At 35.7% G+C, this 21274-nt stretch overlaps 3 protein-coding genes across 3 annotated transcripts; 1 reads left to right on the top strand and 2 right to left on the bottom strand.

The window, feature by feature from the left end:
* The first annotated feature begins 608 nt into the window (after positions 1-608).
* On the top strand, positions 609-3932 carry LOC143558455 (uncharacterized). The gene is made up of 11 exons (XM_077047291.1): positions 609-879; positions 1566-1646; positions 1724-1819; positions 2388-2471; positions 2561-2630; positions 2724-2806; positions 2882-2961; positions 3044-3142; positions 3233-3338; positions 3524-3613; positions 3720-3932. Exons 1-11 carry the CDS (start codon positions 655-657, stop codon positions 3756-3758), a joined length of 1053 nt encoding a protein of 350 aa, XP_076903406.1. The 5' UTR covers positions 609-654; the 3' UTR covers positions 3759-3932.
* Positions 3933-4733: 801 nt separating this feature from the next.
* LOC143558469 (uncharacterized) lies at positions 4734-8246 on the bottom strand. The gene is made up of 14 exons (XM_077047304.1): positions 7993-8246; positions 7549-7638; positions 7413-7474; positions 7156-7241; positions 6968-7057; positions 6654-6776; positions 6430-6507; positions 6216-6301; positions 6089-6137; positions 5950-6006; positions 5741-5871; positions 5584-5667; positions 4911-4978; positions 4734-4765 (listed from the first exon to the last, which is right to left on the bottom strand). Exons 1-14 carry the CDS (start codon positions 8244-8246, stop codon positions 4734-4736), a joined length of 1290 nt encoding a protein of 429 aa, XP_076903419.1.
* Positions 8247-18918: 10672 nt separating this feature from the next.
* On the bottom strand, positions 18919-20979 carry LOC143558468 (uncharacterized). The gene is made up of 3 exons (XM_077047303.1): positions 20131-20979; positions 18999-19673; positions 18919-18930 (listed from the first exon to the last, which is right to left on the bottom strand). The coding sequence occupies exons 1-3, from the start codon at positions 20977-20979 to the stop codon at positions 18919-18921; spliced, it is 1536 nt and encodes a 511-aa protein (XP_076903418.1).
* Positions 20980-21274: the final 295 nt, after the last annotated feature.

The following is a 21274-nucleotide window of genomic DNA, read 5'->3' as shown; positions in this document are numbered from 1 at the left end:
AGCCTAGACGCAGGGTCCACAAGCTTCGCTAATAGGCTAGAGCAATTATTATTATTATTGTTATTATTATTATTATTATTATTATTATTATTATTATTGTTTCTGATTGCGGTTGGAGGCCGATCGTACGGCGTGGCGTGAGAACTACGGCGGCTAGGTTTCTTCCGGAACTTACCGCCGGCTCCGCCGCTCTGGTAGGTGCTTACGCCGTCGGCCATTGGAGCTGTGGACAGAGGATTTGCGTAGAGAGAGAGAAAGAGAAAGAGAGAGGTAGTGGGAAAATGGGAGAAATGAACGTCGAGAAATCCAATTCTCCGCTTTTGTTAGAGAAACAAAATCAGAGAAATGGAAATGGTTTATTTCCATTTCTCACCTCTTTCTTTCATAAACAAACAAGAGAATTCTTTCCAATTACATTTCTCACCCCTCAATTCCCTCTACCAAACACCCCCTAATGCTAAACAAAAAGAAGTCAGTCCAGTATGTTTGGAACATAATAAGATAAACTAGGGGTAGAAATGTAAAGTAATAAGACATCCGGGTCGGGTTTTATTCTGATGTAAACAAATGAAAACCCTAACCTTTAAAACCCTAACTTAAATTTAACTTCTCACATCCTCTCGCCGCCGGTATTCACTCTCATCATCGGAGGTCATGGGCAACAAACGGAAAGAGCGTGAGGCTCAATCGGACGACGATGCACCGCGTACGAATAAATCGGACGGCGGAAAACCACAAATACTACCCTCAATGATTAAGAACAAAGACAAACGCTCCGCCTTGTACGCCAAGCTAAAGCACGAGAAGAAGACCGAGAAGCGAAAGAATGCCAAAGCTCGTGAAGCTCAAGAGAAGAGAGCTCTTGAGCTTGGAGAAGAGGTGATTCTTTCATATTATTAATTAATTAATTTTCTTCTTCTTATTATTGGGTTATGATAATATTTCCGATATCAGTGTTTTAAGTCTTAATTATCGACTTTTAGTATTTAATGTTAGTGTTTTGAGTCTTAATCAGTTCCTACCTGCTACAATTGTAGTGTTGGCAACTTCAAAAGGATAATTTGTTAATAGTAGGAGGGTATACTGAATTTTTAGTGCTAAACAGCTATACATATAAATTCTGCATTATACTAAAATTACCGATATTCCACCGTAATAACCAATATCTCAAATATCGGTTCTCGACCGATATTCAATATCCGATATTTTTCCGCATTAACTGCTTAGGCTACAATTGTTTGTGTTTTGTAAGTTGAAAAAGGTTAATTTGTTAATGGTAGGAGAGTATACTGAATTGTTAGAGTTAAATTGCTATATATATAAATTCTGCATGATATTAAAATTACCGATCTCCCACTGCGATAACCGATATCTCAAATATTGGTTCTTTACCGATATCTGATATTTTTTCACATTAACTGCATAGATTGCAATTTATATGAAAATTTTTAAATATACATCTATGTACCAAATTTTCTACAATTTTGATTGATATTGACCAAATAGGGATTAATTGGTGGCTAGTTGTGATTTTTACAACCTGGTTATTATTGTTGACTTTGCAGCTTCCACCGAAAAGGATACCTAGAACACTTGAGAATACTCGAGAGGCGGATGAAACCGTGTGCAGACCTGATGATGAAGAGGTATGACATAATATTAGGTGGACTGGTTTCATTCATATATGAGGTTGTGATCAGGTTTTGATGTTTTAACCATGTAGCTTTTTGCTGGTAATGATGCTGATGAGTTTAGCGCGGTTTTGAACCATGAACGGGTACCTAAAGTGTTGATGACAACTTGTCGGTTCAATTCTACTGTAAGTTTTCTTTTTAGTGTTGTGTTTGTGATTTTGTAATAGAGGTTGCTTTGATTGGTTTTATACGCGTTTTTGGGTTTGGAGGTAGGGGTGTGCAAACAAACCTAAAACTGCAAAATTTGAAAACCGAGCTTTATCCTTATCCAAAAGAAACATAACTGAATTGTGATTTTTGTTTTTGGTTTGGTTCTTAACCAAATTAATATGTTTTTAATTTTTTTTATGTAACTACTGTATATGTTTGTAAGCTTGCTAATGCCCCAACCTAATTAAGCCCAGTTGACAAGTCATTCGATTACACATTTGATACACAAACTAATGTCCAAAACAAAAACCCGAAGCAAAACTAGGCAAAATTGAAATTCAGTTTGAATTTGGGCTTTTTAGCCGGAACTGAATTGAGATTGATTTGGTTAGGCATTTGCAAATTCAGATAGGTTTGGCTATTGGTTAGGATTTTTTTCTTTCAAGTCCAATTAAACCGATTCAAACTAACTGAAGGAATGCCCTATCTTGAAAGGGTTCAATTTTGCTAATTTGTATAATTTTGTTGCATTTTTGCATACAGAGGGGGCCTGCATTGATTAAGGATTTACTCACTATAATCCCCAATTCAGAGTATTATAAAAGAGGAACCTATGACTTGAAGAAGGTATCATCTAAGGCTCTATGTTTGCTTTTAACTTTTTGTCATTTTCTTTGTAGATATATGGTTTTAAGATGCTTGGATTTAATTTTCAGATTGTGGAGTATGCAAACAACAAAGAATTTACATCTGTTATTGTTGTTCACACTAGCCGTAGAGAACCAGGTTTGTTCATTTAATTGATTATGCATTTTATTTTTTTTAATCTCATTTAAATATGTTTACTCACTTTTACTTACCTTTGCTGGTTTATTATAGATGCTCTTTTGGTTATTGGATTACCCAATGGGCCTACAGCCCATTTCAAGCTGACAAATCTTGTATTGCACAAGGATCTTAAGGTAAATGAAGTTTCTTGTTGCAAGTTCAGACATTTAACTAGCAAATTTATTTTTTTTTATATAATATTGTTGCAGAATCATGGAAATCCAACTGGTCATAAACCTGAGTTAGTGCTGAATAATTTTACTACACGCCTGGGGCATCGTGTTGGAAGGTATAAATCGCTTTATTATTACTTATTAGTTGCTTTATTATATAAATTTGTTTGCTGATAGTTTTTACACCTTTTTTTGTAGATTAATACAGTCACTTTTTCCTCAAGACCCTGAATTCCGTGGTCGACGAGTTGTCACTTTTCACAATCAGCGAGATTTTATATTCTTCCGACATCATAGGTAAGCCAACTTTGATAAAAACAGGTTCGAAGCAAAGACAAAAAGATTAGAAACTTTATATAAAACAAAAAATGCTTGTTTGCTGTGTAGGTATATTTTTGAAGTTAAAGAAGATAAAAATGCTACTGCGAATGACAAAGATGAGGAAAATAAAGACGAGAAGAAGAAAAAAGGGAAAATAATTGCTCGTCTTCAGGTTATTATTAACTTTTTTATTTTTATTTAAAAGGTTACGAAATAAATATGATTACAGCAATAAAGTACAATTTTCTGGATAAACTGTTTTATGGACGCATCTGACTTTCAACTCATTTGACCCGTTACTCTTTTTAGTTTATGCTTCGCATTCTCATCTTGAATAATGTAAAACGTTATTTGCAGGAATGTGGGCCTCGTTTTACCCTTAAGTTAACGAGTTTACAGCACGGGACTTTTGATACAAAAGGAGGGGAGTATGAGTGGGTTCATAAGGTATTCAACTGTTTTTACTTATTCTTGATTTTCATCTTTAATTTGTCATTAACACGACATGCTTATTGTATTAATTGTATTTAATCTGATTATTTTTGTATCACAGCCTGAAATGGACACCAGCAGAAGAAGGTTTTTCTTGTGATCTAATCTGGAGATTTGGGTTGTTTGGCTATCATTACCGTATATTTATTTTATTTTCTTTTGAATCACCCTAATTGCATAATTTTGGCGTATGGGAATCAAGTTTTGCAGTCTATGTTTGACACAAAAAGTTAGATCTAAATGTGTTTATTATCGACTTGGTTTTAAAGAATTATTAAATGTTTCTAAAAAAGATCACTATTTAGTGTGCTTTATAATGTGCATTTTTGCCTTGACCAAGTTTTATTATGGTATGAATTTCCAAGGTTTTGCTAGAGTTGAGTTCTTTTATTATATAAAAATACTATAGACATGTATAATAATCTCTTGTAAACTTCTGTAAGAGCTTTTAGGTGTAATTACTAAGCTAACAATGATCGAAAACCAAACAAAAGTACAACAGGACGGGCAACACTATAAAATTTGAACCTCAAGAAGTTGAAATTATTCATTTAGCAAACAACTATCAACAATTTCATTAACCAAACCTTAATGGCCTAATGCGCTCATATTGCGTTGGTTGTGGCACACACAACTATCCGCAACTATAATAACAATAATTGTGGAGATCAAATGGGATATGAAATTATAGTTGTCCGACTGTGACTTTCACATAAAAACATACTGATGTAACAATTCTCGTACAAGTCCAAATATCCTATTATCTACGTGAACATATGTAACAATTCTTGTTCAAGTCTTTGTACAAAACAATCATAGCACGCAATAATCTGAAAATAAAATGCCAAAGTCAAAGTGGTTTAGAAAACGTATCAGATGCCTCGCGGACAAATTTTCAAAAAGAAGATGGGATATTCATACCTTGGATGGCTAAGCAAAGCAACATAAGATCGTCCTCAAATAGGAGAACCTTCAATTTATTAAAATTTCGAATTTCAATAATATAGTCTTAGATTTCTTATATAATTATTACTATGCTCTTATTCTTGTTCACAAGGTGAAAGTTTTTAGTTATTCATGTAAGCCTCTCTTTTACTACAATAATACCTACATGTTAAACACTATAAATTGTGCATTTATAAAAACAGATGCAACAAAATGTCATTAAATAAAATTCATTATATATCAATTATTACTTTAAAATATATGATAATTATTCCCTACTATATCTATGTGTGTTAGATACATGTACCTGTTGTTTTGTTTATTAATGAGCTTGAATGCAAAACAGAGAAATATTCTTCAATGACCCTTACCCACCTGTATAGGAGATAAGATTAACACGTTAATGTTGTACCAAGTCAAATGTGTAAAATACCCTTTCATTTCAACATACAAATAGAGGCAAGTGTGTCAAATGTCTAAAATACCCTTTGAAGTCAACATACAAATAGAGGCAAGTGTTTCGTGTGTCTAAAATACCCTTTGAAGTCAACATACAAAACGTGCCAAATGCCTAACATACCCTTTTCATTTCCACATACAAAACGGAGGCAAGTGTGTCAAATGTCCAAAATACCCTTTCATTCGAACATAAAAAACGGAGGCAAGTGTGCCAGATGTCTAAATTACCCTTTTCACTTCAACATACAAATGAGAGGCAAGTGTGTCAAATGTCTATAATACCCTTCCATTTCAACATATTGTTACAAAATAGAAACAAGTTTTTGCGAGAGAGATTTCATGCTCAAAGTATAGTAAACTTATAGACCGCAAACAATATCACAGAGACACAGACCCAATAATCAAATATCATGTAACATACTACTGTTGTATCTAGTGAAATGTCTAAAATGCCCTTTAACAGAACAAAAATCATGATGAAAGGAAGGATAGTTTCAAAGATATCAGAAGAGAAAGTTTACCACAGATTCTCCCCAGAAAAACCTTCAAAAAATGCAATGTGCCCTCCATGTTGTGTGGTTGCCAGAACAATATTTTTGTTCATGCTGATAATCAAAAGAAATCCACTTTTGGTCATCAGTCAAAGTCAAAAATAAGCATCTCAAGTGTTGTTCATACCGACACTCATCCAACGGAATGGCTTCATAGGTGCAGACCGGGTCATCTATAGCATTGATGCAGACAAGTGGCACCTTTACATTGGCCACCACATAGACACTGCTAGCTGATCTATGAAATGCATCAACGGTCTGGATGAAGGCCACATCATCATCGGTAAATAAATAATGTTGACAAAAACAATTAGAGAAATGAATGAGAAGTAATACCTCAAAATTTCCAGTAATTCTAGAAGTGTATTTGTTGATCTCTCCAACAGAACACGCCTAATTGAAATAATGTAACTTTTTTAATCATATTAGACATGTAAATGTTTACTATTATTATTTTCTTAAATAAGTGGCTTACCTTTTCCATGCCTTCCCAATCTACAACACGAGCATAGACAACCCGGTGCCTATAAAATCTCATAACAAATAACTTAACTTAAATTACATCTGATATAAAATGAAAGTGATGAATGAAAAAGACATACATTCGGGCTAAGTTTTTTAACGAGTTTGCTAAAACTCTATTATAAAATCTCTGCATAAAGCCTCTGCCCAAGAATTTGTCATCCATCTGGCATAAGAGAAGGTTAGGAGCAATATGGGTGGGTCAAGCATGCTTGGTAACGGGTCAAACGGATAATAGCTTAATGTTATAATTTGCATCTAAGTAAAAAGGTAAAGAAATTAATAAAGACTAACCAAAAGGTCCCAAGGATTACAAATAGATGCAGCGCCAACAATCGGGACATCAACCCCATCCTCGCCTAAATATTTCACCTGCAAGATCATTGCGCGTATGTTTGACACACAACTTTTATATTTTATTTTTGAAAGAAAAGATGCTTTTTAATTATTTAACATGCCAATAACAATAATAAAAGTAACGGTTATATACTTATATGCACACCCATAAAATATTTTACCAAAATATTGGCACCGATGCTCGTCCCAATAGCAAAAAGAGGAGCTTCGGGATGTGTACAGTGAAGGTGATTAACCACTTCACGTATATCCTCGGTCCATCCCGGAGTATAGATACAATCAGACTGCCAAACAAATGATAAAGTTAGTACAAATATGTTCATGGTAAATGACAGCTCAGCATGCTTTGAACATGCTGACTTTTGTGAGTCAAAATTTATGCTTGACTTTTGTGAGTCAAAATTATATGACTAAATGTCCAAACAGCCCTTTCAATGACTAATTACATCGAATCAAAGTAAATATTAATACTTACGGTGAGTGGTACACTTGCAAGACCCCGGTGATTGCTTATGACAACATTCCATCCATATTCCGCCATCTTGTATGCAACATGTTTTACGTACTAGCATAAACACACTCAAATTAAAAAAAACAATCAAATTGTTTATTTTGTCAGAAATAAAGAAATTTGTACGCAAAAAAAAAAAAAAAAAAACTAACCGGAGTATCGGAATGACTCGTTAAGCCAGGAATCAATATAATGATAGGAACCACTTTTGCATCACCATTAACTTGAAATCTTGACTCTAAAAGAAAAATAAAGATAGTAAAAGTTAATTTATAAATTAATCATGCATAACATATTCAAAATTATTATTATTATTATTATTATTATTATTATTATTGTTATTGTTATTGTTGTTATTATTATTGTTGTTGTTGTTGTTGTTGTTGTTGTTGTCAAGTTTTAGGTTTACCATTAGAGTTCATCAACCAGTCCAAAGCTATTGTTCCACCATCAGATGTGGTAAAAAGCTCTCTATCCACAAAAAAACAATATTAAGTTAACTATGATCAATTATAAGTTAAAACCAAATCTGAATAACTTTTTACCTTTTGTAGGTGAAGCTGTGAGTCTTTACCAGAAGATTCAGCAATATAGTCTGAAGATGCGGACTCGAAAGCCACGGAGTCGAAAAATATCTACACACAGAAGGTCAACAGCTGTGAAGACGATAAAAACCTGAAATACTTCAGCAATTCATCTTAATAATAACTACAAATGCAATAAGTGTCATAAAAATCGCGATTAGACGCCAATTAATTGGAATTCGGAGGGCTACCGATTCGATTTCACCTAATCGGCCGGGGTACCAGTCAGAATTGGTCAAAATCTTCAGATGTATTTGAAAATGACATATAAAATTCCAATCCTATTAGTTGCTAGTCTAGTCAGCCAAGCGAGTTGTACAACACTACTGTATACAATGAAACCTACTAAACACTTTGTTACAAAATGAGACGATTACTCAAACAAAAGAAACAAGTAATAACCACCTTCCGTGAAGCAAGTGACAGTTGGATACGACTTGGCGGTACAAAACGGATGACGAATCGAAGGTAAGAGACACATAACCACTTCCATATCCGTTAAAAATGTCATGTATAATATGGAACTGGAGTAGAATGTAAAGGAACACGAGGGACACTAGGAATGATATGAAGAGGTAGAAAGAGACCGGAAGTAGTGCTAAGCCTTTGAATATTAGGTGATAAGGCGATATAGTAACATCGGTGCCGGTTGTCTCCATTTCCGATCACCGGTGACTTGCTGACTGTTATGCTAACCGGCTTATAATAAATAAATAAATAAATGTAAACTCAAACAACTGCGTCCAAAAGTGTTGGCGCACTAATAACCAGACAAGACTAGGAGGCTTATTTTAGGGTCCTGCTAGCCACCCCTTAATACGTCGTGAATAGGGCTATACGCGACGTATTAATCCTAGTTTGCATAAAGCTGGATTAGGTTGTCAAATCGTATCCTAATACGCCGCGTATAGACCTATGCATGGCGTATTGGTGCTTTTGAATTATTGGAGTCCGGCTCCCCTCCCTCTCCCTCCTTTCGCTTTTTTATTATATATACAATACGCCCGATCGTCACATTTCATCGAACACACATACACAACAACACAATTTTTGATAATATATACACACAATGTCGTGGTTCAACAATTTATTTCCAGAGTCGAACGAGGAGGAGCCGGGTTACGCCACTAACAATCAGCCTAGCACGTCGTGGTTACCGGATTTGAATCAGGTTTCGTTTTATATTTATTTAGTATGAAGTCGTTAGTTGTTTTTTAACTAAGACTTGTTACATTACGTTTTGTTACGAGTATGTCGGCTATGATATTCAGCCTGAACAACCTTATGGTCAGGCTAGCTCGTCGGGCTTACCAAATTTGGACCAGGTTTCATTATATATATTTATTTAGTATGAAGTTGTTTAGTTGTCTTTTTAACTAAGACATGCTACATTACGTTTTGTTAGGAGCAAATCGGTTATTATATTCAGCCTGAACAGTTTTATGGTAACCCTAGCCGCCGGGCCTACCAAATTTGAACCAGGTTTCCCGTACTATTTAGGTTAATGTTAATTTTTTTTATTATAGTATTACCAGTATTTATTATTAAAATATTAATATTATTATTAAAGTATTATTGTTATTATAATATTATAATTGTATTATATTATTATTATTATTAAAATATTATTTTTTGTTATTAAAATATTGTTATTATAAAAATATTATTATTTTAAATATATAATTATATTATTATTATTTTAATATTAGGATTATTATTAAAATATTATATAATCACTATGGAATTGGCTAAATGCATTATTTTAAATTAAAGGTATGAGAAGAGAATCACAAGGTTCCTCTTTACATTCAGATGCATTAGTTACTAAAAGTAGGGGGATAAGTCATAGTAGTCAGAGTAATAGAGCAAAGAACCGGAGTAAGTATAAAGGGAAGTATGTAGATTTTGAGTTCCATCATTGTGGTAGAAGAGGGCACACACAATAAAATACTACAGGCAACTGAAAAAGGAGAACAAGAAGGCTAATTACAATAATCAAAAGAACAATTACAAGAAAGATAACGGTGATGAAGGTACTTCTAAAACTAACACCACTACCGAAGAGTTCCAAATTTGTTGTGATTATGATATGGTGAACATTGCACGTGATAATCCGAGTTGGGTTGTTGACAGTGGTGTTACTTGTCATGTGACATCACACATAGATTTTTATTCATCTTATACTCTATGGGCTATCAAAGATTGTTGATGTTGGTGATGTTTGCTTGAAGTTTGTTAGGGATGGAGCTGGGTTTACACAATGTAAAACATGTTCCAGATATTAGACTTAATTTGATCTCCGCAGGCACATTAGATGATGATGGTTTCCACAATACCTTTGGTGGTGGAATTTGGAAACTTACTCATGCTTCATTGATCGTGCTAAGAAGTAAAAAAAAATAAAATTCTAACTTATACATGGCACATCCAAAGATTCCCAGAGACTCGGTTCATTCATTGGTGAATACTGATATGACCGATATGTGGCATAAGAGACTTTCTCACATGAGTGAATAAGGGACGTCCATATTATTGAAGAAAGATGCATTGTCCGGTGTGAAAGATGTTCATTTGAAGAAGTGTTCTCATTGTATGAATGGTACGTAAAAGAGAGTTTCTTTTCACAATCATCTTCCTTATAGAAAAGAAAGTATACTCGACTTGGTGCATTAAGACGTATGTGGTCCTATGAAGACCAGAACAATTAGGGGCTGCTTATACTTTGTCGCATTTATAGAAGATCATTCGAGGAAGGTATGGGTTTATACCTTGAAGTTTAAAGATTAAGTATTTGATGTGTTTAAGAAGTTTCATGCCTTAGTTGAAAGACAAACTGAGAAGAAGCTCAAGTGTATTTGAACATATAATGGAGGGATATACATTGGTCCTTTCAATGATTATTGTAGAGAGAAAGGTATTCGACACCAAAGGCCACCTCCAAAGACACCACAATTGAATGGTTTAGCAGAACAGATGAATAGAACGTTGGTTGAAAGGTTTAAATGTTTGCTCCCAAATGCAGGGTTGCCTAATTCCATTTGGGGTGAAGCCTTAAATATGGTGGTACATGTTATTAATCATACTCCTTGTATTTCTTTGCATAATGATGTTCCAGACAGGGTTTAAAGTGGCAAAGTTGTTTCATATCATCATTTGCGGATCGCTGGATGCAAAACATTTGTGCACATTCCCAAAGATGAAAGATCAAAGCTTGATAGTGGCAGTAGGCACACACTACTGCCACTACTTCCTCCCCTAGTACTAATCTTAACGCCATAATCCTGTCATTATGTCTTATCACCTCCACCACACTAGTGTGTAGTTTCTTAGACACTAGAAACCCTACTCCATTCCTAGCTCCATCATACCCCGAGTACCATAACTTATATCCATTACACTCAACCGCTCTATGCCCTTTCCACTTAGTCTCCTGAAGGCATGCTATCTGGACCTTACGTCTCTTAAGCACATCTACAAATTCTAGCAACTTACTATTTAGTGTTCCTACATTCCAAGAAGCCAAACGCAATATATGCTCCCTATCTTTACCCTTTCCTACACCCCTTGCTGCAGGACATAGTCTCAAATAATGGTCATGGCTTATACGGTCTATGATTGTAGCTAATCACACAAACCCAAGCAATAGAAACATCCAATCTATATATGTAATACAACGTATTGCAAGTCAAAGAACACCCGGTCACAGACAAAACACCCCACAACTACGCACCCAAAAGTACTTAACAAAAGCCCAAGGTGTGTTAATAAAATAATGTTTATGATTAATATTGGATTTTAGTATACCGGATAATATTTTAGATTTGAAAAAAGGGTGTATGTTAAACAGATTATTTAATACTTACTATTTAGTTACTAAATAGTAACAATGGGAGTGCACTCAATCCTATGTCATCAACGGAAATCTTGCAACAAACACCCAGGTGCACTCAATCCTAAATTATTAACATATATATAAACACGAATGGGAGTGCACTCAATCCTACGTCATCAACGGAAATCTTGCAACAAACACCCAGGTGCACTCAATCCTAAATTATTAACATATATATAAACACGAATTGTAATATAGTAAAAGACATTTAGTAACTAAATAGTAAGTATTAAATAATCTGTTTAACATACACCCTTTTTTCAAATCTAAAATATTATCCGGTATACTAAAATCCAATATTAATCCTAAACAATATTTTATTAACACACCTTGGGCTTTTGTTAAGGACATTTAGTATTAACTCGTGTTTACCATTCATCATGTGGGTTACAGAACATTTAACAATGGGAGAGCTTACCAAGAAGAATATGACTACACAACCTCTCAAAGACAACAACTGAATAATTGCTACTGCTGACGAATCACACGGGAAGAGGTGCAGACTGCACTCAAGAGGATGGGAAGGGCTAAGGCAGTCGGCCCAAACAACATACCCATCGAGGTGTGGAAGTGTCTGGGAGAAGAAGGAGCCATGTGGTTAACTACTTTGTTCAATATTATCCTCAAATCTGGTAAGATGCCAAACCAGTGGAGGAGCAGCGACGTAGTCCCTATCTATAAGAACAAAGAAGATGCCCAATGTTGCGGTAACTACCGAGGAATCAATCTCTTAAGCCATACTATGAAGCTATGGGAAAGAGTGATTGAGGTTAGACTTAGAAGGGAAACTCAGGTTACGGTGAACCAATTTGGCTTCATGCCAGGGCGTTCCACCACAGAGGGAATACACATCATAAGAAGATTGATGGAAAAGTATAGGGAGAAGAAGCGCGACCTCCATATGGTGTTTATTGACCTAGAAAAGGCGTACGACAGTGTGCCTCGCCAAGTGCTTTGGGATTGCCTAGAGGGTAGAGGGGTCCCGAGGAAATATATAGAGATAATTATGGATATGTATGCCAGGAGTTCTACAAGTGTTCGTGCGCCCGTGGGGGATACTGACCTCTTCCCCGTGGAGGTAGGCCTTCACCATGGGTCAGCGTTGAGCCCGTTTCTTTTTGCCGTAGTCCTGGACGAGTTGTCAAAGTCGATTCAGGAGCCACTCCCATGGTGCATGATGTTCGCAGACGATATAGTGCTAGTTGCTGAGAGAAAACAAGATCTTAACACGAGGCTAGAGGAATGGTGAACAGCCTTAGAGAGAAAAGGTTTAAGGATTAGTCGCTCTAAAACAGAATACCTTCACTGTGATTTTGGTGGAGTAAATGACAGTGAGGACGTCCAGATCACCATTGAAGGGCAAGTGGTTCCGCAGGTAACGAAGTTCAAGTATCTAGGATCGTTTGTCCAGAGCGATGGGGAGTTAGACAGTGATGTGGCCCATAGAGTTCATGTAGGATGGTGTTGATGGAGAGCAGCCACAGGTGTATTGTGCGACAGGATATTCCTAACTAAACTAAAGGGAAAGTTTTATAGGGTCGCAGTTAGGCCTGCAATGTTATATAGAACAGATTGTTAGGCCATTAAGAAGGCACAAGAGCGGAAGATGGAGGTAGCAGAGATGAGAATGCTACGCTGTAGGTGTGGGCACACAAGGTTAGACCGAATAAGAAATGGTGTGTTTCGAGAGAGATTAGGGGTAGCTAACATATCAGACAAAATAAGAGAGTGGAGATTGAGATGGTTTGGACATGTGAAGACAAGACAGGCAACGAATCCCGTTAGATCCGTAGAAAACATTACTATAGAATGGAGGAGGGGTAGAGGCCGACCTAAATTGACTTGGGATGAGAGGATTAGGCATGATTTGCTATACCTAAACCTCTCTGAGGACATGGTTGAGGATATAAATTCTTGGAGACGTGGAATTAAGGTTATTGACTTTTAGGGAGAAACTAATATCCTAGGGCTTCTCTTTACCTTATTTTTGGTAACACGACATTATGCTATTCTCTTTTCATATATATTGCTTAGTCTCTTTCTTGTATTTTATTCTTAGTATTTCAATATATCTATATATTATTATTATTTTAACTACTAACTACTAAGTGTTACTATTAAGTATATTATTATTAAACTTTGATTACCTGTTAATTTTTATATACATGTGATTTTTAGAGCCGAGGGTCTCTCTGGAAGCCACCTCTCTATTCTATTGGATAGGGGTACGGTGTGTCTACATCCCACCCTCCCCAGACCCTACTTATAGCTTTGTTATTGGTGGGATTGTTACTGGGTATGATAAAAAATAAACAATTTTGAAAGAAGCAAACATTTTGATAACATTAAATTTAATAAATGTTCGAGTTGTATAATTAAAACAGTGAAATTTCTAAAACATCTTTTATAGCAAAGTTAAGAATTTCGAAGATTAAAATGGATTTCTTGAAACAGACATTATGATGATCAAAAATAAGCTAAGAGTAGAATATGAAGTTAACCGTGATAGATAAAGGAACTAATTGATTCATGAGATGATATATGTAAAAGTTTAATTTAATACAATTCTTAAGATAGTTAATAACATGTGGAATCTTTAAAGATCGTATTCATTAGGAACGAAATTCTTAAGATCGAGAGTATAAATTAAATGAAGATTTTGGTGAGTCGAGTTTAGTTAGTTTAAGAACTTATGAGTTTAAAGGGAAGTTAATGTAAAGTTTATATGTTTTCAAATTGTGAATTTGGGATGAGATTAATTCGATAAAAATGTTCTAAAATATTATAAAAATTAGTAGTTAATTATTTAATTAATAATGAAAATGCAAAAATATACGTATTTGAATAAATCGTTATTAGATTAAATTGAGAAGCGGATATTCCCGAATCACCCAGATAGTCCTATTCCAATTAAACCTTTAAAATTGTATAAATTAGATTAAATTGGAAATTCGTGTATTTTTCCTTTTTCACAAAATCGTTATAAATATTAGGAAATAAGTAAATTGAGTTATCGATGATTTATAATGGAAATTCAAGTAAATTACAAAATTTTAAATTAATTATGATACCAAAAATAAGATGTGAATTAACATAATAAAATAAGATAAACGAGAAGCTAGAAATGCATGAACCACCATGACTATTCTAACACTACGAATTTCTCATTTAAAACGTTCCAAATTTTTCAAGGTGTATTAAAATCAAAGTAGGGGGTTGAAATATTTACGAACCAACGTTTAGTTTCAAATAAATTAATAAATAAAGTGAGCGATGGGTTTTAATGGAGATTTATCAAAAAGTCAATTTTAATGGTAAAATTTTAATTAATGGAAGATTTAATTTAATAATGAAAATTAAATTTGAATGATGAAAAAATTTAATTTAATAATAATAAAATTTACAATAGTTGACGTTTTAATAATACAGACCATAACGTTTTAATAATAAAGACCATAACTTTTATAAAATGGAAAGTAAGTTGTGAAAACTAATATGAGGCTGAGGAAAACAAGAAATAGTGAAATATTTTTAGTTTAAAGTTGAGTGTAAAGATTGAAATATACTTGTTAATTTATAGTTTAAGGAAATAAATGAGAGTAGATAATTTAAATAACATTATAACAGATATAGTTAGTATAAGATTTCTTGTTCAATGTATTTAGTTTTGTTAAGATTGGCGGACGTTTGGTTAACAGAATACAGCAGTAAACTCCTTGTCGATTCTTGTAGTCGAACAGCAATCACGAGAAACCGGTGAATGACGTTGATTACGATGATTGATTCTTAGGAAAGACATTCTATGAGGAACAAAGATGAAACTTTATAAAATGATGGGTAAGTTATGGAAATGAGTCAATATGGAACAATAGAGAAGCGTACTAGGATTATGCAAGTGATGACTCGAGGACGAGTCGGGATTTAATATAATGTGCATAAATTTTTGAGATATTTAATCTAATAAATAATGTTTATAAAAACTCAAAAGCAAAAATGTTATTGGGTTGGGCTTCCCATGGAAGCTCAAGAACCCAAATAAAATAACGAAACATGTTTAATGAGTTGGCCTCCCATGATTTTTCCATGGCAATTTGAATAACCCAACTAAATAAGCAACATAAAGTTTGTGAATTGGCCTCCTAATGTGCTTGAAGTAGTTTATTAATTTATAAACTAAATAAACGCTAATCTAGTCACTAAGTAATAAATTCTAGATTCTTAAACTTAACTAAACTACTAACCGGCAAGTGAACCGCTCGACTCTAGTACAGCTAAGTAAGTCCGGATATCGAACCCACGAGACTCTTTAAATTACGTTTACTAGCTAATTAGACTCGACTACAAAACACGACTTATTATTTATATTTGTTTAAGGGGGTTTTTATTTAAAATACTAAATTAATACTATAAATAAAACTAATTAAGGATACAAGTAAATTAAACGAAAACAAAGGTTGTTATGAAAATAAGATGATGATGAGAAAACTACCTAGGCTAGACTCCCCTAAATTTCGGTAATGAATAAACTCGGGAAAATATTTAGTTATGGACTGAGATCGAAAAATAGACACTTAAAAGAAAAACCAAATAGGACCCTTGACCCTTCTTAAGAGAAAACCTATGGATTTTTGACAAGTTTTAACGCACATCAGTATTAAAAATCAAGTTCGCTTACGGTCACCCAATTGTTTATAATTTAGTTCCTTTATACGAAATCCTACCTTACAGCGCGGAAATCAAAGGCAGTTTAATATATCGAATTGATTCAATAGACAATAGTTAAATAACCAATCCTAGACGGACTCCTTACGAAGAACTAAATCTAGCAAGATCAAATAATAAAGATCTATCGATAACCTAGCACCTTACAGCTATTTAGGTTAGCAGCATACTTAGGTTTATTTAATTAATAATTATTATTCCTATGATCTTATTCGAAATCAATCATAAAATAATCATAAACACAAAGTAGATGACCTAATAGCAACCTATCATAATGACAAATAATAATCAAGGCAACTATGGAATAATAACAATTAATCAAACAATCCTAAATATCCATACGCATCAATTTAATATAAGTAAACCTTTTACTAAATCATAAAAACCATAACGTAAATAAATCCCAAATCAAAACACAACTTCAAAATAGGTTCATCATAAGCCTAGGCAGTCTATAACGTTTAGCCTAGCATCTCCAAAACAAACAAAACAATAATAAACGAAATCATGGCGAAAATAAATAAGAACGGAAGAATAAAGGCGATAAAACCCGGAGTCTTTGTCCTTGAACGATAAGCACTTCGCCGGCTGATTCATCGACTCCAAAGCTGCCGGAAACTCGCCTTGGCCGCCTCGGAACTCTCCAAATTCGTCTGGACTTCAAGGTATGATTCATGGTGAGTTTAGGGGTCTTTATATAGGCAACAGGGGGTCCAAAAATAGGTTAAGACGGTTAAACAGGAAGATTCTGGAAGCATGCACCGCCACCACACCCGCCGCGCCGCGCGTCGGGCTCCTCCTCCTCGTCACGCGGCGCACCGGCCAAAAGGGGGGGGGGTGGTCCACTTTGCTGGTCCGGTTCATTCCTGGTTTCGTCCGGTTCGCTTCCTGACGCGTCGGTTCTCCGGTTCGGCTTGTTTTTGCTCCTTTTTCGCCATCTTTTCACCGAAATTAAATCCCGAAACCTAAATGTTATTGGATTTTGTCCTATATCTGCCCTAAGAAAATATTTATTGACTTGAAACTTTCGAGCCCCAATAGTGTATCCTCAGAGTCGCCATCCCCTTGGTAACACGTAAACTCTCAGTCGTCTAATATGTGCTATTTGGCCTCTTTTTCTATTTTTGAGAATGCTTTTTTGGCATTTTTCATTACTTTGCTCTTCTCACTTTTTCTTTTTCAGATCAACTTTTGGAATATTTATATTTAATTTTTTTATTTTTAATTTTTTATTGTGGACTTAGGCATCTTTTACCTAAAAATATATAACTAAATTCTAAGCTCGTATAAAAATTGGACATTTGTAGGCGCCACAACTCTTTATTTATTTTCATAAAACAGAGTGGCGTGCTAATTTTAAAGTGCATTCAATTCTCACCACCTTAGGGTAATCAGCTTTGATAATACTCCCTATACCTTATCGAATTTTAGCTTCACTGTCCCCCCTAAGATGAGAACCCACAAAATTTAAGATTAATTAGGTTTATTAAGAATATGCAATGGAAAACCTTTCAAGACTAGTTGAGCCTACCGACACATCCCAGGCTTAGTACGCATTTTCTTAATATTATCTCATATTTATTAGTAGTTTGAAAAAACCGATTCCCGATAAGTATCCTCATCTCCCATTTAAGTGCAAAAAGAAACAAAATCAAGGGACATTTTTCAAATTTTTTCATTTTTTTTAATATAAATTTACTACGACTCAAATGTCCTATCCCCACATTTAAATGTTGCATTGTCCTCAATGCAAGGATAAGGACGAAAAGATAAATAAATAGGAATACAAAAAACTAATAACCTAAAAAAAAATAACAGCAAAAATAAAAACAGACAAGCAAGATAAATAATGAAAAAGATTTAGCTGGTAATATGCGAATGATGATATGATGCCAAAGTCTTTTTCCAAAGCTGCCCTCCATCTCCGAACGTGCTCCACAACCAGTATCAAATTTTTCTCTCGTACATGAGCGGAAGCAGCAACAACAAAAACAATATCTAAAACTCATCTTATCAACCTCGATAGATATAATCATTCAAAGTATGCAACCGGACCAACCAACCAAAAACAACATATAATATAAATAATAGCAGCAAATAGATAAATAAAAGTATACGGCTCCTGCTGCTCCATCCCCACACTTGAATGTTACATTATACTTCAAGGGGATCTTCTCTCAATCCTACAAAAACTTAAAAACACAAAAACAAAGAAAAACTACAAAAGACTACGTTAGTGACACGACAAGACTCGAAAATAAAAATGGAATAATTATACAAACTCTACACTTGAGTTTTCACTCAAGACACTCTCCTATGTGATCTAATCAGCTGCCCAAGTGGAGCTTCCTCCACCTCGGTCAAACTCCATGGTCCTCCAAGAAACTGCATCACGATACGACCATTCATCTTCAATCTTATTCCTCTTATCTCCAACTTTTGCAAACTTCACAAAGTTTTGCAAACCACCACCTCTCCCTCTACCAAACTCCATCGACTCTCGAGAACTCGTGACCTCTATCTCCTCCTCCAAACAAACTCTGGCAGAACGGGGGTGCTCAAGACGTGGATCCATGCCGAGAATAACAGACTCAATTGCGTAAACGGGATGACATGGATCAATGAGACCGTCTTGACCACTCGGGTGTCTCATGGATTTAGCAATATAAGTGACACTATCGTCGCCTGGTCTAAGGGTGATCTTACCATCAAATACATCAATGAGTGCCCTAGAAGTACGCAAAAATGGACGACCTAAAATAATAGGAACTCTCTCATCGGCCTCCATATCTAAAACCACAAAATCTACGGGGAAGACTAAACCATCGACTTTCACTAGCAAGTTTTCTACTATCCCTATAGGGTACTTCACCGAATGGTCAGCTAAAGACAAGGTCATGCGGGTGGGTGTAAGTTCTCCTAGGCCTAGCTTCTCAAACAACGAATATGGCATTAAGTTTATGCTAGCTCCTAGGTCCGCTAAAGCTTGACACGAGGTATCCCTACCAAACAAACATGGAACAATAAAAACACCGGGATCGGGTAACTTTTCAAGAACCTTATTAAGAACTACTGCCGAACACTCTCCGTTCAGTGGAACGGTCGAAAGCTCCTTTAGACTTTCCTTTTGCTTAAGAATATCTTTCAAGAACTTGGCATATTTCGGCATATGCTGGAGGACCTCGATAAACGGAAGATTAATCCTAAGCTGCCTAAACATATCTAGGAAGTTCCCGTATTCTCTACGAAATATTTGATTCTTAGCACGGGCTGGATACGACAAACGAGAATGATCTATAAGCGGTGAAGGCCTAACATCTCTCAGTTTCTTTTCCTCACTTCCTCTAGATATGGGCTCATTCGTAGGTGCGGTACTTGCTGGGTCTAACCTAGGTTGCACCCTCCCAGGAGTTTCCGTCACTATCTCCTCATCCACTAAATCATCACTCTCCTCTACCTCAATCTCTCCACCCTACCACTACGAGTAGAAATGACATTTATTTGAGCTGCCGGATTCTGCTGAATAGAACCTAAAAACTGACCTGGGGGTCTCTCATATAAACGTCGGGCTATATCACCTACGGTTCTCTGAAGATCTAAGAGTGCGGACTGGTGATTCCTTAAAAGCAATTCATGATCGACAATTTTTTTCTGTCCTGATCTCTAACTAGGATCAGCATCATCATTTTCTCCAACCTACCAATACCACTACTCAAGTCCTGCCCATTACTTCCACCTTGACTACTTTGATCCCCACTAAACGATTGATCCTGCCCCCGGTTAAGATTTGAATTTGATTGGAAACTAGGGGGTGTACCGGAAGAACGCCAATTAGAGTTATAATTATTATTCTTATAGTTGTTCCAGTTTGAATTATTATTACCATTAAACACATTAGGAACCCTACTCTGCCCTCCTATGAACTCTACCTGCTCCTGACTCATCAACGGACAATCTAAAGTCCCATGCCCTCCTCTACACAACTCGCACTTATCTATCTTAGCCTTAAGGTTTTTAATCTCACTGGCTAGACTCTCTAAGGCAGCAGCCACACTAGTATCCTGATTAACCTGGTGCACACCTCGGACGGATGAGGGCGTACTAGTGACGGGGTTTGAATTCCTACTACGTGGCTTTTTAGCAAAGTCGGACTGGGCAAAACTTTCAAACAACTCACTACACTCTACTACATTTTTCTTATCCATTAAGTTACCTCCAGCAGTGTCGAAACGAGCTTGTGTCTCATATATCAGCCCATTGTAAAACTTCTCGACCAGGGCCCACGGAGTAAGACCATGCTGTGAACAACAAGCTAGTAAACCTTGAAAACGCTCCCAAGCTTGATAGTACGGCTCGTCCGGATCCATATGGAAAGAATGAATCTGATCACGGAGACGAGATGCTTTGGCATGCGGGAAATATTTCCTCAAGAAAGCGGTATGCAACGCCTCACAAGTAGTGAATGCTCTAGTAGGTTGTGAATCGAGCCAAGTGGCGGCACGACCTATAAGTGAAAACGGGAATAAATGGAGGAAAATGGCATCTTCATTGGCACCTTGCAAATTGAACGTCCTAAGCGCACGGGTGAGACGGTTGATGTGCGATGGTGCATCCTCATCGTCACAGCTATGGAATAGATTACTCTGGATGAGATTGGTTATGACATAAGAAGGAATTTGCCAGGAATTGGGGTTATTGATTACGGGGGTGATGATGGGCGAGTGGTCTCCGGTGAAACCCTCGAAAGCTTGTTGGTAAACGGTTCGGTTGTCGGCCATTTGAATATCGGAAATGGTTCTGGGGCTCGATGGCGGTGAACTGTGTGGTGATGACTTCGGTGGAGAATCTATAGTGATTGGTGAACTGACTTCTGACTTTAATGGAAGTGGTCCTTGCGAACGAAGATGTGGCATAAACCTGCAAAGCACACCAGACCAACTGAGTAGACTCTATGTAAATACGAAAATAAAACTAGTAATAAATAAAATAAACTAGACTTAAAATTAAACTAAAATTAATTAGACTTCTACGACTCAAACAAAACGTAAACAGAACAAGGAGCACATATGTAGC

Source organism: Bidens hawaiensis, unplaced genomic scaffold, assembly GCF_021521415.1.
Source record: "Bidens hawaiensis isolate Kalapana, Puna unplaced genomic scaffold, B.hawaiensis_p1.1 tig00019476_1, whole genome shotgun sequence".
NCBI lineage: Eukaryota > Viridiplantae > Streptophyta > Magnoliopsida > Asterales > Asteraceae > Bidens > Bidens hawaiensis.
The sequence above is the reverse complement of the archived record's forward strand: the minus strand, read 5'-3'. Positions and strand labels throughout refer to the sequence as shown.

Coding starts and splice junctions, on each gene's coding strand:
- LOC143558455 (XM_077047291.1), top strand. CDS start 655: ATGGGCAACAAACGGAAAGAGCGTGAGGCTCAATCGGACGACGATGCA. Junction 2,472..2,560: donor GAACCTATGACTTGAAGAAG/GTATCATCTAAG, acceptor TTTAATTTTCAG/ATTGTGGAGTATGCAAACAA. Junction 3,614..3,719: donor AGTATGAGTGGGTTCATAAG/GTATTCAACTGT, acceptor TTTGTATCACAG/CCTGAAATGGACACCAGCAG.
- LOC143558469 (XM_077047304.1), bottom strand. CDS start 8,246: ATGGAGACAACCGGCACCGATGTTACTATATCGCCTTATCACCTAATA. Junction 7,639..7,992: donor TGTCACTTGCTTCACGGAAG/GTGGTTATTACT, acceptor TTCTGTGTGTAG/ATATTTTTCGACTCCGTGGC. Junction 6,508..6,653: donor GCATCGGTGCCAATATTTTG/GTAAAATATTTT, acceptor ATGATCTTGCAG/GTGAAATATTTAGGCGAGGA.
- LOC143558468 (XM_077047303.1), bottom strand. CDS start 20,979: ATGGCCGACAACCGAACCGTTTACCAACAAGCTTTCGAGGGTTTCACC. Junction 19,674..20,130: donor CGTTGATGAGTCAGGAGCAG/GTAGAGTTCATA, acceptor TCGTAGTGGTAG/GGTGGAGAGATTGAGGTAGA.